The sequence below is a fragment of the Trichechus manatus genome, unplaced genomic scaffold (assembly GCF_000243295.1).
Source record: "Trichechus manatus latirostris isolate Lorelei unplaced genomic scaffold, TriManLat1.0 scaffold00007, whole genome shotgun sequence".
NCBI lineage: Eukaryota > Metazoa > Chordata > Mammalia > Sirenia > Trichechidae > Trichechus > Trichechus manatus.
The window spans coordinates 22,493,311-22,511,536 of record NW_004443943.1 but is presented as its reverse complement, the minus strand read 5'-3'; the positions used below and the strand labels follow the sequence as shown (position 1 = coordinate 22,511,536).

Sequence of the window (18,226 nt, the reverse complement as noted above, 5' to 3'; positions counted from 1 at the left end):
TGACAAAACACAAAAGCAAGCAGTAGTAAAGGACACAGACAAAGAAGGTTTAAGACACACACAAAAATTAATAAAACGGCAGAAGTAAGTCACTTTATATCAGTTATTACAGTGAATGTAAATGGACTAAATGCTCCAATCAAAAAGCAGAGAATGACAGAAAAAAAAAAAAAACATGATCCAACTATATGCCATTTACAAAGGACACACCTTACACCCACAGGCACAAATAGGTTGAAAGTGAAAGAATGGAAAAAAATATTCTATGCAAATAATAACAAAAAGAAAGCTGGGGTAGCAATCTTAATATCAAACAAAGTAGACTTTAAGACAAAATCTGTTAGAAGAGATGAAGATGGGCATTATATTGTGATAAAAGGGTCAATTAATCAAGACAATTTAACATTTATAAATATATCTGCACCCAACATCAGAGCTCCTAAATATATAATACAAATACTGATAGAATTGAAGGAAGAATAGATAGTACTACAATAATAGTGGGAGACTTCATTACACTACTTTCAATACTGGACAGAACATCTAGAAAGAAGATCAACAAGGAAACAGAGGACCTGAATGACACTATAAAGCAAGTAGACTTAACAGACATATGTAGAATACTCCACCCAACAACAGCACAACATACATTTTACTCCAGTGCACATGGATCATTCTCCAGGATAGACCACATGTTAGATGACAAAGTCTTGATAAATTTAAAAAGACTGAAATCATATAAAGTATTTTCTCTGACCACAATGAAGTGAAGCTAGAAATCAATAAAAGAAAAAAAAAACCTGGAAATTAAACAATATGCTATTAAACTACCAATAGGTCAAGGAAGAAATCAAAGAGAAGACCCAAAATTTATTAGAGTTAAATGAAAATGAACACACAACATACCAAAACTTATAGGATGCAGTGAAGGCAGTACTCAGAGGGAAACTTATAGCAATAAATGCCTATATGAAAAAAGAAGAAAGATCTCAAACCAAAAGCCTAACTCGACAACTCCAGGAACTAGAAAGAGAAGAGCAAACTAAGCCTAAATCTATCAGAAGAAAGGAAATAACAAAGATCACAGAAGAAATAAATAGAAAACTGAAAAGCAATAGAATTAATACAATCAGGAGTTGGTTCTTTGAAAAGCTCAACAGAATTGACAAACCTTTTGCTATACTGACAAAGAAAAAAAGAGAAAAGATGTAAATAATCGAAATAAGAAATGAAAGATGAGACATTACAAATGACCCAACAGAAATAAGGAGAACTATAACAGGATATTATAAACAACTGTACAGCAAAAAACTGGATAACCTAGATGAAATGGACAAATTCTTAGAAGCACATAACCTACCCAAACGGACTCAAGAGGAAACTAAAAGTCTCCACAGACCCATAACAAGTGAAGAGGTCAAATCTGTGATCAACAATCTCCTAACAAAAAAAAAGTCCTGGAACAGATGGTTTCACTGGGGAATTTTACCAAACATTTACAGAAGAATTGATACCAATACTGTTTAAACTCTTCCAAAAGACAGAGAAGGAACAAATACTCCCAAGTCCATTCTATGAAGTAAACATAACCCTGATACCCAAAGCAGACAAGGACACCACAAAAAAAGAAAACTATAGGCCAGTATCTCTTATGAATATAGATGCAAAAATCCTCAACAAAGTACTAGTAAACAGAATCCGACAGCATATTAGAAGAGTCATACACCATGATCAAGTGGGATTTATTCCATGAATGCAGGGATTGTTCAACATTAGAAAATCAATCAATGTAATACATCATGTCAACAGAACAAAGGAAAAGAACCACATGATCATCTCTATGAATGCAGAAAAAGCATTTCACAAAATTCAACACCTTTTTGTGATGAAAACACTAAAGAAGGCTGGAATAGAAGAGAAATTTCTCAATACGATTCAGGGCACACATGAAAAGCCAATAGCCAACATTATACTTAACAGAGAAAAACTGAGAGCTTTACCCTTGAAAACAGGAACAAGATAAGGGTGCCGGCACTCACCACTTCTATTCAATATTGTATTAGAAGTCCTAGCCAGAGCAATAAGACAAGGAAAATAAATAAAAGTTATACAGATTGGAAAAGAAGTAAAATTATTACTATTCATGGACGATATGATCCTACATATAGAAAATTCCTAAAAGCCCAAGAAAACTTCTAGAGGTAATAGAGGAATTTAGCAAAGTTGCAGGGTACAAGGTCAACAAACAAAAATCAGTTGGATTTCTATACACCAGCAATGAGAAATCTGAAAGGGAAACTATGGAAACAATTCCATTTGCAATAGCATCTAAGAGAATAAAATACCTAGGAATAAATCTAACCAGGGACATGAAGGACTTATACAATGAAAACTATAAAACATTGCTGAAAGAGATTAAAGAAGACTTACATAAAAGGAAAGATGTTCCATGTTCATGGATTGCAAGACTTAATATTGCTAAGATGTCAATACTACCCAAAGTAATCTGCAGAATCAATGCAATGCTGATGAAAATTCCAAGAGCCTTCTTTACAGAAACAGAAAAACCAATCCTCAACTTTATATGGAATGTCAGGAGGCCCTGAATAGCTAAAACAATGTTGAAAGAAAAGAACAAACTAGGAGGATTCACACTTCCTGATTTTAAAACTTACTATACAGCTACAGAAATCAAAACAGTCTGGTACTGGTGTAACAGACACAGAGACCAGCAGAATACAATTGAGAGCCCAGAAATAAACACACATCTATTGTCAACTGATTTTTGACCAGGGTACTAAGTCCATTCGATGGGGAAAGAAGAGTCTCAATAAATGATGCTGGGAAAACTGGATTTCCACATGCAGAAAAATGAAACAGCATTCATGCCCGATACCATGTGCAAAAACAAATTCAAAATGGATTAAGGTCCTGAATGTGCAAATTAAAACCATAAAATTCTTAGAATAAAATGCAGGGGCAACGCTGTCAGCCCTCATTTTTAACAATGAATTATCTAATATAATAACAAAAGCACAAACAGTAAAAGGCAAAATAAATAAATGGGACCTCATAAAAATTAAAAACTTTGTTCATCAAAAGACTTTACCTAAAGCTGAAATGACATGCTACCGACTGTGAGAGTATCTTCAGAAACCATATATCCTACAAGAATCTAATAATCAAAATATATATAAAACTCCAACAACTTCACAACAAAAAGACAAATAACCCAATCATAAAATAGGCAAAGGACTTGAATAGGCATTTTGCCAAAGAAATGGCCACCAACACATGAAAAGATGCTCATCAACATTAGCCATCAGAGAGGTGCATATCAAAACCACAATGAGATACCATTTCACTCTCACTAGGATGCCTAAGATTAAAATAATAATAACAAATGTTGGAGGGGATGTGGGAAAACTGGAACTCCTATTCATTGCTGTTGGGAATGCAAAACAGTACAGCCCTTGTGGAAAACAGTGTGGTTGTTCCTCAAAAAACTAAAAATAGAACTACCATATGACTCAGTAGTTCCACTTCTATATGACTTGAAAGTAGAGACTCAAACAGAAACTTGTATACCAATGTTCACTGCAGCACTATTCACAATAACCAAAAGGTGGAAACAATCTACATGCTCATCAACAGATGAATGGATAAACAATATGTGCTGCATATGTACAATGGAATACTACTCAGCCAACAGGAAAAATGAAATCTTGATACATGCTACAATATGTATGGAGCTTGAAGACATTAAGCTGAGTGAAAAAAGCCAATCACAAAAGGACAAATATTGTATGAGACCACTATTATTTTAAAAAACAAACAAGAAAAGGTTTACACACAGAAAAAAATATTCTTTGATAGTTACCAGGGAAGGAAAGAAGAGGGAAGGTAAATTACCAGATAGAAGACATGTGGTAATACTGGTGAAGGAAAAAGCAATACACTGTATGTGCGAAATCAGCACAACATGACAAAGGCAAAGGAAGACACCGAAAGGAAGATAAGAGAAAAGGGCAAGTATGGCAATTACTATAACACACAATCCTGCAACAACAGTATTAACAAACAATAATTTACAAAGGAATACACAGGTAGATAGGTATGCTAAAGAAGCATGGGAGGGTTTAAGGGAGTGCACCCATCTGCAGATATAGGTAAGGTTGTGGATATCTCTACATACGTTATTTGTAGATGTTGCATGTACACTAATACAGACAATAGAACACACAAGGGGCACAGTCATGGAAACTTCTTACACACAACCAATCACCTCCCGGGACAAAGATACTAGGCTTGAAGGCTAAGGATCATAGACTCAGGGGACAGCTACATCAACTGACATAACCTAATGCATAAAAACCATGTTCTACATCCTACTTTGTTGAGTAGCGACTGGGGTCTTAAAAGCTTGCAAGTGACCATCTAAGATACAACTAGTGGTCTCTTCCCATCAGGAATAAAGGAGAGTGAAGAAAACCAAAGACTCAAGTAAGCAATTAGTCCAAAGGACTAACGGACCACATGTACCACAGCCTACACAACCTCAAGACCAGAAGATCTAGATGGTGCCTGGCTAACACTACCAACGGCTCTGACCAGATCACAGTAGAGTTTCCCATACAGAGCAGGAGAAAACGTAGAACAAAAAATCAAATTCATAAAAAAAGATCAGATTTACTGGGCTGACAGAGACTGGAGGAAACTCCACTATGGCCTTAAGACACCCCTCTGACTTGGAACTGCAGCCATTCCCGGAAACCACCTTCCAGTCAAACAACAGACAGGCCTATAAAATAAACAATAACACCCAAAAAGAACATGCTCCATAGAACAAACAATTATACGAGACCAAAAGGGCAACATTTGCCCAAAAGTAAAGAGAAGGCAGGAAGGGGTAGGAAAACCAGACGAAACGAAACGGTGAAACCAGGGCAGAAATGAGGAGAGTGCTGACACAGTGTGGGGATTGCAACGAATGTCACAAAACAATATGGGAATAAATTCTGAATGGGAAACTAATTTGCTCTGTAAACTTTCACCTAAAACACAATAAAATTTTTTTTTTAATTTAAGAAAAGATATTTAAATAAAGTTTAAAAAATAATTAAAATTGCATCATAAACAATAAAATAAGAATAAATTTTTTATTATACTTTAGATGAAGGTTTACAGAGCAAACTAGTTTCTCATTAAAAAATTAATACACATATTATTTTGTGACATTGGTTGCCAACTCCACGACATGTCAACACTTTTCCCTCCTTGATCTTCGGTTCCCTGTTACCAGCTTTCCTGTCCCCTCCTACCTTCTCGTCCTTGCCCCTGGACTGGTGTGCTCATTTAGTCTCGTTTTATTTTACAGGCCTGTCTAATCCTTGGCTGAGGGTTGAACCTCAGGAGTGACTTCAGTACTGAGTTAAAAGGGTCTCCAGGCGCCATACTCTCAGGGTTTTTCCAGTCTCTGTCAGACGAGTAAGTCTGCTCTTTTTTTGTGAGTTTGAATTTCATTCTACATTTATCTCCAGCTCTATCTGGGACCGTCTACTGTGATCCCTGTCAAAGCAGTCAGTGGTGGTAGCCAGGCACTATCTAGTTGTGCTGGACTCAGTTTGGTAGAGGCTCTGGTAGCTGTGGTCCATTAGTCCTTTAGACTAATCTTTCCCTTATGTCTTAGGTTTTCTTCATTCTCCCTTGCTCCAGACAGGGTGGGACCAGTGGAGTATCTTAGATGGCCGCTCACAAGCTTTTAAGACCCCAGAAGCTACTCACCAAAATAGGATGTAGACCATTTTCTTTATAAACTGTTATGCCAGTTGAGCTAGATGTCCCCCAAGACCATAGTTCCCAGCCCTCAGCCCAGTAATTCCATCCCTCAGGGAGTTTGGATGTGTCTAGAAAGCTTCCATGACTTTGCCTTGATCAAGTTGTGCTGATTTCCCCAGTATTGTGTACTATCTAACCCTTCACCAAAGTTATTACTTATCTATTGTCTATTTAGTGTTTTTCCCTCCCCACTCCTCCCCTCCCTCGTAACCATCAAGATTGTTTCTTTCTGTGTGTAAACCTTTCATCAGTTTTTATAATAGTGGTCTCATACAGTATTTGTTCTTTTGTGATTGACTTATTTCACTCAGCATAATGCCCTCCAGATTCAACCATGTTGTCAGATGTTTTACAGATTCATCATTGATCTTTATTGTTGCGTAGTATTCCATTGTGTATATGTACTATAGTTTGTTTATTAAGAATAGATTTAGGGGGACATCTAGGTCAATTGGCATAACAAAGTTTATTAAGAAAATGTTCTGCATCCTACTCTGGTGAGTGGCATCTGGGGTCTTAAAAGCTTGCAAGTGGCCATCTAAGATATAGCAATTGGTCCCAACCCACCTGGAGCAAAGGAGAATGAAGAACACCAAAGACACAAGGCAAGTATTAGCCCAAGAGACAGAAAGAGCCACATAAACCAGAGACTCCATCAGCCTGAGACCAGATGGTGTGGCTACTACCAATGACTGCCCTGACAGGGAACACAACAGAGACTCCCTGACGGAGCAGGAGAAAAGTGTGGTGCAGAACTCAAATTCACATAAAAAGACCAGACTTAATGGTCTGACTGAGACTAGAGGAACCCTCGAAGACATGGCCCCTGGACTCTCTGTTAACCCAGAACTAAAACCATTCCTGAAGCCAACTCTTCAGACAAAGATAAAATATAAAATAATACTTGTGAAGAGTGTGTTCAAGCAGGTACAGGAGACTAAATGGGTGGCTCCTGTCTGGAGGCAGGATGAGAAGGCAGAAAGAGACAGGAGCTGGTTGGATGGACATGGGAAACCTGGGGTAGAAAGGGATGTGTGCTGTCACATTAAAGGGACTGCAACTAGTGTCACATAACAATATGTGTATAAATTTCTATATAAGAAATTAACTTGAGCTGTAAACTTTCACCTAAAGCACAATTAAAAAAAAAAGTTTTTTTAAAAAAAGAATACATTTAACAAAACAAGTGAAAAACCTATACTCTGAAAACTACAAAACTTTATGAAAAGAAATTAAAGAAGACCCAAATAAATAGAAAGACATCCTGTGTTCATGAGATTTAATATTGTTAGGATGGCAATACTCCCCAAATTGATTTACAAATTCAATGCAATCCCTATCAAAGTCCCAGCTGCTTTCTCTACAGAAACTGACAAGCTGATCCTAAAATTCATGTGGAAATTCAAGCCAAAATAATCTTGAAAAGTAAGAAAAAATTCGAAGACTCATACTTCCTGTTCTTAAAAATTACTATAAAGCCACAGTAACCAAGACAGTGTGGGACAGCCACAAGGATAGACATATAGATGAATGGAACAGAATTAAGAGTCCAGAAGTAAACCCTTACATTACAGTGAATTTATTTTCAATAATAGTGCAAGACAATTAAGAGAAAGAATAGACGAATAGACTTTTCAATAAATGGTGCTGGGACAACTGTATATTTGCATACAAAAGAATGAAGTTGGACCTCTACCTCATACCTAATATAAAAATTAACCTAAACGTAAGGGCTAAAATTATAAAACTCTTTGAAGAAAACATAGGTATAAATCTTCGTGACTTTGTATTAGGTAATGGTTTCTTAGATATGACACCAAAAGCACAAGCAACCAAAAATCATATATAGATAAATAAAATAAAGACATACCACAGAATGGGAGAAAAATTTTGCAAGTCATTTATCTGATAAGGGACTTGTATCTAGAATATATAAAGAATTTCTATAACTTAATAATAAAAAACAACCCAATTAGAAAATGGACAAAGAAGTGAACATTTCTCAAAGAAGATATACAAAGGCCAATAAGCACATGAATAGATTTTCAACATCATTAGTCACCAGGGAAATGGAAATCAAACTTGAAATGAGATACTAGTTCACACCAGTTAGGATAGTTATAATCAAAAAAGACAGATAATAACAAGTGTTGTTGAGGATGTGAGGAAATCCCACTGCTGGTGGGAATGCACAGTGGTGCAAGCACTTTGAAAAACAGTCTGGCTGTTCCTCAAAAGGTTGAACATACGACCCAGCAATTCCACTATTAGGTATATACTCAAGAGAAATGAAGAACATAGGTACACACAAAAACTTGTACATGGAAGTTCATAGCAGCATTATTAATAATGCCAAAAAGTGAAAACAACCCAAATGTTCATTAACTGATGAATGGACAAATAAAATGTGATATATTCATAGAGTGGATTGTATGATGTGAAATGTCCAGAACAGGTAAAATAATAGAGACAGAAAGGACTGGGGAAGGAGGATGGGAGGAAATAGGGAGTGACTACTAGTAGGTATAGGGTTTCTCTTTGGGGTGATAGAAATACTCTAAAATTGATTGTGGTGATGGTTATATAACTCTGTGACTATACTAACAACTACTGAATTGTCGATTTTAAATGGGTGAATTGTGTAGTATGTGAATTATCCCATGATAATAACATCAACAACTATGGGTTGGAATCTCAACTCTATCACTTACCAGCTGAGAAACTTTAGGCAAGTTACTTAATGCTCATTCTTCTGTTTCTCATCTGTAAGATAGGGATAGTAACAGTAGCAATCTTACAGCGTTGATGAAAATTAATTGAGTTAACATCTGTAAAGTGGTTAGAACAGTGTGTGGTTCAATACACACTGTAAACCAGTGTCAACTAACTAAAGCTACCACTACTGTCATATATTAAATACTTACTGTATTAGTCTCCTACGGCTGCTATAATAAATTACTACAAATTTGGTGGCTTAAAAAAACACACATTTATTCCCTTACAGTTCTGGAGGTCCAAAGTCTGAAATCACTTTCACTGAGCTGAAATCAAAATACTGGCAGGGCCACGCCTCCCACTGGAAGCTCTAGAAGAGATCAATTTCCTTGTAGATTCTAGAGCTGCATTCCTTGAATTCCTTGGCTTATGGTCCCTTCCCCCATCTTCAAAGCCAGCAGCACTGGCATGTTGCTTCAGTGGTCACATTTCTGTGTCACATGTCCCTCTGCCTCCCCTCTTATAAGGACACTTGTGGCTGCACTTAGGGCCCAATTCAAGATAGTCTCCCCATCTCAACATCCTTAGCCACATCTGCCAAGACTCTTTTTCCATGTAAGGTAACATTCACAGTTTCCAAGGATTAGAATCTGGGTATTTTGGAGGCCATTGTACAGCCTGTGGTTCAATTACTATATTGGCTTTATGATTATTTCTAAGTTCACCAAAATAAAGTAATAAAAAGAAGATATTAATCAAAAGAGCTTAAATTAGAAAATATGAGTACTGCACTATTAATTTTCTATATCCCAACCCTTGTTTAGTGGAAACTTCAGGTTCTCCCTCCTCTACCTTTTCAGTGCAATGACTAAAAAATTACTTTGCTGATGACATATCTCATCAGAGGTCTTTTTGTACATGTGTCTGAGTCTTTATCCAGTTGGGCAATACAGTTCTGATCTAATGGCCCAGAGATTCTGACTCCCACCTCCTAAATCCTGCCAACTGGACCCACCTCTGGCTCTGGCCTCCTAGGGCCTGCCATGGTTATTTGGAAAGGAAAGGCTTAGCAATTTTTACTTACACCCATTCCATACTACCCAACATTGTGCAGCCACACAAGGCTCAGCTCCCTAAGATACCACCTGAATATTTTACCTCATCTTCCTTTATCTTGCCCAAGACTTAATTAATTACTCTTTCCTTGCCTCTGCTTTACCTTCCTTTTATATTCTCAACCCTACAGTCACTCCTTTATAATAAGCCACAATAAAAATGATTCCCATCTCATTTTTTTCTGGAACTGAAATTCCCCTAGGTATCAGTAAAATTAGACAAAAGTAAATGCACACACACTATAATTTCATGTAGGAGAAAATTATGGTTACAGAGGAATTACCATATAATTTAAAATACTGGACTGATTAATATATATCCAATTTATATCTTAAAAACAGAGGGTACATCTTATTCACAATGTTCATAAAATATTTATTAAAATTCACCATATGTTTAGATACAAGGAAACCTCCAATTATAAAGCCATATTCTCTATTATACAATAAAATGAAAAATTAGTAACCATGGTTTAAACAAAACTAACAATCACTTGGAACTTAATACAAAAAAAAAAATTATCCTGGGTTAAAGAGGAAATAAATATACAATATCAAACCACACTTACTCCTCACTTATTGACTATCTCGTTATCTGACATTTCTCATTTATGACAATAGTAAAAAATCTACAGTCCGACTATTTTGCACATAATGACTTACATCTAGCAGTAATGAACACTGAGGTACAAGGTGAGAGTTAACACTGACTGTAATGGTTAAGGTTATGTGTCAGCTTGGCTGGGCCATGATTCTCAGTGGCTTGACACTTATGTAAAGATGTAACTTGGCAGTTATAAAATGATGTGATTTGGCAGTTATGTAATGGTTTCATTTGGCAGCTATGTAATGATGTAGTCATCCTTCATTTTGTGAGCTCACGTCGTCATCCTTCATTTTCACATAGTGCCAATTTTCAAATAACGACCTGGTCTTTGGAACTTAACCATGTTGATAAGTGAGGAATGGTTATACTACGTATCATTATCCTCGCTTTACATGATGATAATGAAACTGAGTCACAGAGTGGTTAAATAACTTGCCCAAAGTTACACAGATGTAAATGTTAGAATGGGTAATTAATCATAGGCTGTCTGGCTCCAGAGTCCAAGCCTCATTTATCAACACAGTTGGGTTCCAAAGACCAGGTCATTATGCAAAAATCAGCATTATGTGAAAATGGAAGATGACCACCTCAGATCACAAAATGGAGGATAACTATTCATTAGATAACTGCCAAATTACTTCATTACATAACTGTCAAACCACTGAGAATCACGGCCCAGCCAAGTAGACACATAACCTTAACCATCACAGCCAGTGTTAATCTCTCCTCACAACCTGGTGTTCATTACTACCAGATGTACATCGTTAATGAGCAAAATAGTCAGATAGTAGACTTTTTACTATTGTTATAAATGCAAAATGCCAGGTAACGAGACAGTCGGTAAGTGAGGAGTAGGTGTACTTAGAAAACTATACCACCACATATAAAAATGCATTGAATCTATCTATTGCTGTAGTTTTCTACATAAACACACTAAGAGTAGATTCAGAAAAACTGTTGTAAATATGGCAGAAAAACATGAATAGCTTTATTTAATGAAGAGCTCACATAAATTAATTTAAAAACATAAAACCCAAATAAATAACAAATGGGTAAAGGTTGTAAACACAGACAGCATACAAAATAAGAAGCACAATATGTGAAAAATGTCAAATCTACTGTAATTTTTTAAAAATGCAAACTAAAGCTACATAAAAGTGTACAAGATTTCTTTCTGTTAGCATTTATTTGAGTAGAATACACCAAAGCTGTCAAGGATACAGCAAAATAGAAATTGCCAGTGGGAGCGTGAAGGGTCTACCCTTTGGGAATGCAACTTGGCAACAGTAATCAAGAACTTGAAAAAACATTTACAAGATTTAATCTAGTGACTCTACTTCTGGGACTCTATCCTCAGAGTGTAATGATAACTAAATATGGTAAAACTTCATGCATAAAGACATGTATTGGGAAAGGAAACAATCTAAATGTTCAAAAATGAGAATTGTTAAATAAAAGATGTGACTATAAACATTATGCTTATAAAGGCTATGCTATAAAATGCAAAATACTTGTGAATCGTTGCTACACTAAAAGCCAGGCTTTAAAATTCTATCTACAGCCTGATGACCATGATGCCATCTCATAATTTTTCAAGGTCATACTCAAATGCTAAAAGAAAGAAACAATCCAGACATAGTAAAAGGAACTGCAAGGAAACACACAAAAGTATTATTATAAGTGATTGTTTTTCTTCTTGCCTGTAATCTGTATCACGAAGTTTTCTTTAATGTGCATGTGCTATTTTACTTTTGTCCTTACGGACATAAAGGAATTGTTTACATTCTTCCTATGAACCAAGAGTAAACACCTCTTTACATAGGGCGGGTACTGCAATGCAATTGTTCCTGGGTTTCTACAAGTCCCTTTGATATTCTTGCATGAAAACTGGCAAACTGGCTTCTTTTTCTGCAGCAACCTCTTCTCTCCTCACAATCCCCATAAACTTCTAAATCTAAGAAATCTCATATGTCTCCTCTGCACCTACTGCCCCTCTTGGTACCTAGAATCCTTCCCACTTCACTTCTGCAGAGTGGAGACAAGGCCCCAGGCATGGGCTCCCAATCTCAGAACCAAGAATCCCTGTTGCCCCAGCTCTACAACATACAGCACAGGGCCACACCTTCTGCTCAAATACTTCTCAGGTTGGAGGCAGGTGATGAAGAGAACCTCAGAGCCGTGGAGAAGAGGTGGAGATATTTAGGAAACCCAGCACAGAAACAGGGCTTGTTTCTAGGATATGGCATACTCGTTTCTAGGATATAGCAAATTGGAGGCCTCAGCTTCCTGTTTTAGGGCATACATTTGCTGAATGAATAAATGAATTAGGCTTTTCATCATGCTGCAAAGACATAGCTGAGCAGTGACCCAAAGTGGCACCTTGGGGAGAAATAGGGGAGGGAGGACTTGGCCAGCTGGTACCAAAATAAGCCCTGAGCCTAAGGCAGGCAGTAACCCTATAACGTTGCTACTCAAAGTGTAGCCTGTAAAGGGCAGCATTAGTATCACCTGGAAGCTTGTTAGAAATGCAGAATCTCAGGCCCTTTCCCAGGGATACAGGATCCAAATCTGCATTTTAACATCCTCAATGATGCTTATGTATGTTAAAGCTTGAGAAGCACTGCCTCAGGATACACACACATATCAAGTCAAAGCTAGTGCTCCTCACTTCCATTAAACCATAAACACATTAAACCATAAAGACTCTTCACCACTCCAAAATGTTGCAGGGAAAGAGCTTTGAGAAGAACAGGCTAGATGTGATTTGCCCAGGCCTCATCTTTGTCTGCACAGGCTGAGCCCAGCACCTCCCAAAGGGTAGGAGGTGGGGGTTAATGCCCTTGAGCACAGTCACTAGTTGTATAGAGTGGAGAATCGACCGAAAGAGAACACAAGAGAGGAAATACTCCTAAAATGTGGTTTGGCCAAGTAACAGCAACATCAATCACAGTCATTTGTAAAGATTCTTTACTACATGTGCTTAATTATCAAGCAGGAATCATGATTAAGAAAATCATTTAATGTGCAGCCAATTACTTTGAAAAGGTTTATTTGATTACATGATTGGCAATCTTAAACTCATAGTCAAGGCTAAACTTTGAATTCAGTCTTTAAAGCTCTAGGATATACACGTAAAAAGTTGCCTGCTAGAACTTGGAAAAAGGGAAGGAGCTTTTCCCTCTAAATCTTGGCTGTAGTTTTGGTGAAAAAGAAAAGGTCTTTAAGCACTGCTGGGAGGGGGAGAATGCTTGTCATGGGCACCGGACACCATTCATCTTTCTAGATCCAACTAGAGCGTCCCATCCTTGAGAAGTTTTCCCAGAAGCCATCCTTCCTTATTCTATTTCCCATGGTGCTTTCTTTAGACTTCTATTATGGCTTTTAGGGAGGTAGGAGAACACAGGTTAGGAGCCCAGACTTTGCAGCTTAACCAGATACCATTTACCATTGAGTCAATTCCGACTCATGGTGACCTCATGTGTGTCAGAGTAGAACTGTGCCCACAGAGTTTTCAGTGGCTGATATTTTAGAAGTAGACTGCCGGGCTTTCTTTCGAGGCAACTTTGGGTGGACTCCAACTTACAACTTTCAGGTTAGCAACCGAGTGTGTTAACCTCAGAGGAGGTCCAAATGCCTCCTCTGAGATTACTAGTGTGTGACCTTGGCCAAGTGACCCTCATTCCACAGCTGTAAGATGTAGGAACCTATATCATAGATTGTTTAAAGATTACAGGAGACAATGCATATAAAATACTACAGTGTCTGGCACAAAATAATCAATATTAGCTGTTATTATTCGCACTTCACAGAGGCTGACTTTGATTAGATTTGATTGTGCATATGTCTGTCTTTCCACTAGACTGTGAGCAAACTGTTTATATCTCAAGAATCTGGCACAGGGACTTACAAATTGTAATGCACAATAATATTTGTCAAGATCAGTGTGAAGGTATGTCAGGAAAAGGAAAGGGAGGGTGCTGGAAACAAACTTATTGTACTTTATGATTTTAGCCAGGGCCAGCTTCTGCAGTGTTTATCTTCCATTCCAGAGTACATTGTCTCAGACAGCAAGGTTGCTATAAAGTGGGCCTAGGGAGACACTATTTATGGAACCAGAGAGCAAGCTATTGAGCTGTGGTATATCTGAAATCTCCAGGGTTGTACAGTTTAGCCCCTGGCTGAGTGGGGAACAGTGGCTGAAGTTCAGCCAGAGTCACAATTGTCCAACCGAAGTGACCTGACAGGGGCCACATTAGCTCTGAGGGTCATCCACCTAGAAGGTGTATCCACTTAGAGGCAATGTCTTTATAGACTGCACAGAACAGTTACATTTCCCATCCAGGAGCCTGACTCCAAACTAAAAAGTCCCCTTTTAAATCAGCCTCCTGACTCTTGGATAAACATAAGCTAAAATAATCCTTAATTTACTAAATCTTTATCGAGTGCCCATTAAGTGCACTCGAGACTGCAGAAGGGAAGGTGAATAAGAAATTACAGTCTGGTGGGGGGAGAGGGAGGCAGGAGAGGAGCAATGCAGACGGCCGGAATGTGAACAAGAAAGCAGGTAACTGTACACAGCACAGTGAACGCCACTGTAGGTGTAAGTGGTGAGGGTCCTAGTCTAGGCTCGAAGAGTTGGAGAAGGCTTAAAGGGCAGAGTAACAGCCAAGATGAGGCTGGAAGGAGGGATCTGATCGTGACAAGTAACATTTATTGAGCACTTACCACGCATCAGGCCCCATTTTAAGAACTTTGCATGAATCCCTCATTTAGTTCTTACAATAACCCTATGAGGTAGATATCGTTATCTTCATTTTACAGATGAGCAAAATGAGGCACACAGCTGGATTCAAACCCAGGCATTCTGGCTCCAGATGAAGGGGAAAGAGAAGACCAGATAGGCCTTTAAGGCAGAGGAAAGTGCCTTGTAACAGTCTGAGGGTGAGGAAAAGAACAAGCACCTTTGGGGAACTTGAAATGGTTTAGTGAGGCGCATGGGGGTGGGGATCGAAGTTCAGGGTTGACTGGGTTCACTCTGCAGGCTACAAAGGAAACCAGAGGCAGAGGATTTCCGGTCTAATCTAGACTTTTGACAACTGGCTGTGTGATCCATGTCACCTAACCCATCCCGGCCTCAGTTTCTAGCTTTTATAAAAGGGAGTAGTAACAATACCTGCTTTTCTACCACAGAGAATTTCCATGAACACTGAATGAGAAAAATGTATGGGAAAGTACAAATTGCTCCACAAACTTGAGATTTCATCACCCTCACTTGCCCAATAACTTCAAAGATTTACAAACTCAGAATCAATAGTGCCAGGCTCCAGGTAGGCAGGCCTTAGGAGCAGAGCAACTGTGGATAGTAGTGGAAAAGCCCTCAGGCCCTGAGTCAGGCAAATTCACCTCATACTAACTGTATAATCCCAAGGCAAGTTACCACCCCCGCCACAGTACCTCAACTTCCGTATCTGGAAAATGGGAATAATAATGACAGTACAACACACAGTTGATATGAGGAATAAATAACACACTTAACACACTTAGAACAGAGCCCAGTACTGAGTAAAGACTTAGTAAACGTTAACTGCCCTCATTATTACAATTATTAAAAAATGTGTTGGCTACTCATCTTATTCTTCCATGTTTCAAATGTAATAAAAACATCTGGATATATTAGAAGCTAGAGATGACAAAGAAGAGGGTTGGGAACCCTCCACCCCAGAGGACTGTCTCCTGGGCTCTGGCCGCCCCACACTGCTGCAGAGATTCTTCCTGGCTCTCACGGGCTGCCAAGTAGCTGGCTATCCCTCCTGACAGAAAATGCCCAAAAGAGGTAAAAGACAGACTCTACACACCATCTGTGCAAACCAGGCTGCTCTTGTAGTTTTTTCGACAAAATATAAATGTAGTCAGTTAGATATGCCCTGCTCTTTTAAGACAGAACACTTTCTCTTCCCTCTACCTTCTTCCTCCCTCTCCACCACACACAGACAGACACACACACAAACACGCTCCCACACATCCCAAGAAACTTCTCAGCCTTTTGCAAGACATACGACTCTTTAGTCCTGTTGTAACAGCCTCTTGCCACATTAACTTCTCTGCTTTACTCCGGCAAAGAAGTCTTCGCTGATTTCACAACAGCAAACCGTGCAGAAACTTGAGACAAAACAAATCTACACACGGAGTCTAGCATCTTTAAGCAAACACGCTGAGCCACCAACCGGCAAGATGACTCCAGACAGTCGATAAGCCAGCTGCCTCTTAATAAACTACAAGGGGACTGAAGAACTCAAAAACCCAGCTCTGAATACAAATCGATAATGAATATTCATGGACTCTTTCAGCTAGCTCAAGAGCCACCCTTGACAACAACCCTGAGCTTTGCTCCCTAAAAAGTTTCTCAAAGTTCTTTCTCTACCTCCTATTAAAAGGAAGCGGGTGGGAAAGTTCATTCAGGGCTTTTTTTGTCTCTTGCTCTTTTGAGTACTTGCTTTTGGTCGGGCTTGTTTTCTCTCTCTCGCTCTTTTTTTCTTAAGAATTCAGATCAAAGCAGTTTTGCTCTTACCCCTTCTCCCTTCCATAAGTGGCATCTTTTGTTTTCTTCCTCTTTTCTCGTTTTTTTCTTTTTCCAGCCTCCGCCAGCTCTGGTCCGTCTCAGAGAGAGAGAGGTACTCAAGGAACAGATATAACAGACCTCAGGCTCGTGGGAGGAGCTAAATTAGCCGGCCTCATTTCGGAAGGAACTTCAAATCCTATTTCTTTTTCATTGACTAGAAAGGACAGATTGGCTGAGAAGTCCAGCAGCTCATTTCCCTAAAGCTACATCACGACTTCCCCGGGTTGTAGCTTTTTTTATTCTGAAGCAGTGTGTGTTCCAGTCTCTCTCTCTGTTACAGAAGTGGTTTTTTTTTTCCTTGAAAATTTTGTCTTGGCTGCAAGCTAAAAAGCTATTTATTTATTGCAATTGAAGGCAGAAAACAAGAAATTTGTTACCTTGATACCCACTGGGAAAACCGTGAGAGGCAAGAGAAGCAAGAACAATTCTTCCAGCCCCAAAAGCTGATCTCTTCTGGCTCCCTGATGAGCAATCCCTTTTCATGGCTCATTAGACCAGAAGAGCAATGGGTCACCCACTGAACACCGCTGCAGGAGAAGCAGAGTTACTGACTGGAAGGCCAGGCGTACTTCAGAGGAGGCTGCTTGCCCAGGAACCTCTGTGTGGCTGTGACTCGAAGCAAGTCATTCACCTTGTCCTAACTTTGGCTTCCTACTTCTAAAGTCTTATGAACACAAACTGCCCTACCTAGACTTTGCCAAGATGACCCAAATGCAGATGAGAAGCTGACCAAAACATTTTTTGAATGTGCATACGAAGTTATTTTGAAATCAGGACAAGGGAGGTAAGTCCTAAAGAGAGAGAGGCACTGCAAACATGTGAGGACCAAGACCGCTTGGGCAGCTTCTCCCTACACAAGGCTGTCACAAAGTTTAGAATTTTAGATTTGAAAGTGACCTAGTCAAACCGAAGGTTTTGCAATAGAGGCATGGAGAAGTTAAATCACTTGCTCATGTGTCACACACAGAACAGGAAGTTGGTCTCTCTCATTCACTACAATGCTCCCAGCACCTAATACACTTTCAGTGTAGGCTCTTAGTAGAAATTTGATGAATGATTGAATTAAAGAATAGCAGCAAAGCAAGAATGTGAATCTGGTTTTCTGATTCCTAGCTCATGCTTTGTTTACTGTGATACGTTGCCTTTCCAGCATGAGGATTTGAGTCTAAAGCAAATTACACCATAAGACGTTGTTCTTCATATAAACCATTAAATTTGTGACCATTAAGGATTGGTTTTGACTCTATATAGAAAATCTATTCTCCATTAGACTTTCAATCATACTTTAATAAGGGCAGGGGCTGATTTTTTAATTTCCGTACCCCTATTACC

General features: G+C 38.6%; 1 protein-coding gene across 3 annotated transcripts in view; it reads right to left on the bottom strand.

Annotated features, from left to right (window-relative positions):
- Positions 1-17,717, bottom strand: part of ENTPD1 (ectonucleoside triphosphate diphosphohydrolase 1) — a 129,415-nt gene extending 111,698 nt beyond the window's left edge. For 2 of the 3 annotated variants that reach the window (XM_023740241.1, XM_023740248.1), the window contains exon 1: positions 16,844-17,072. In XM_023740241.1, coding sequence (XP_023596009.1) covers positions 16,844-16,868 — 25 coding nt within the window. In that variant the 5' untranslated portion in view covers positions 16,869-17,072. Of the gene's footprint in view, positions 1-16,843; positions 17,073-17,271 lie in introns of those variants that run through there. The other variant, XM_023740237.1, reaches the window with a different exon arrangement.
- Positions 17,718-18,226: the final 509 nt, after the last annotated feature.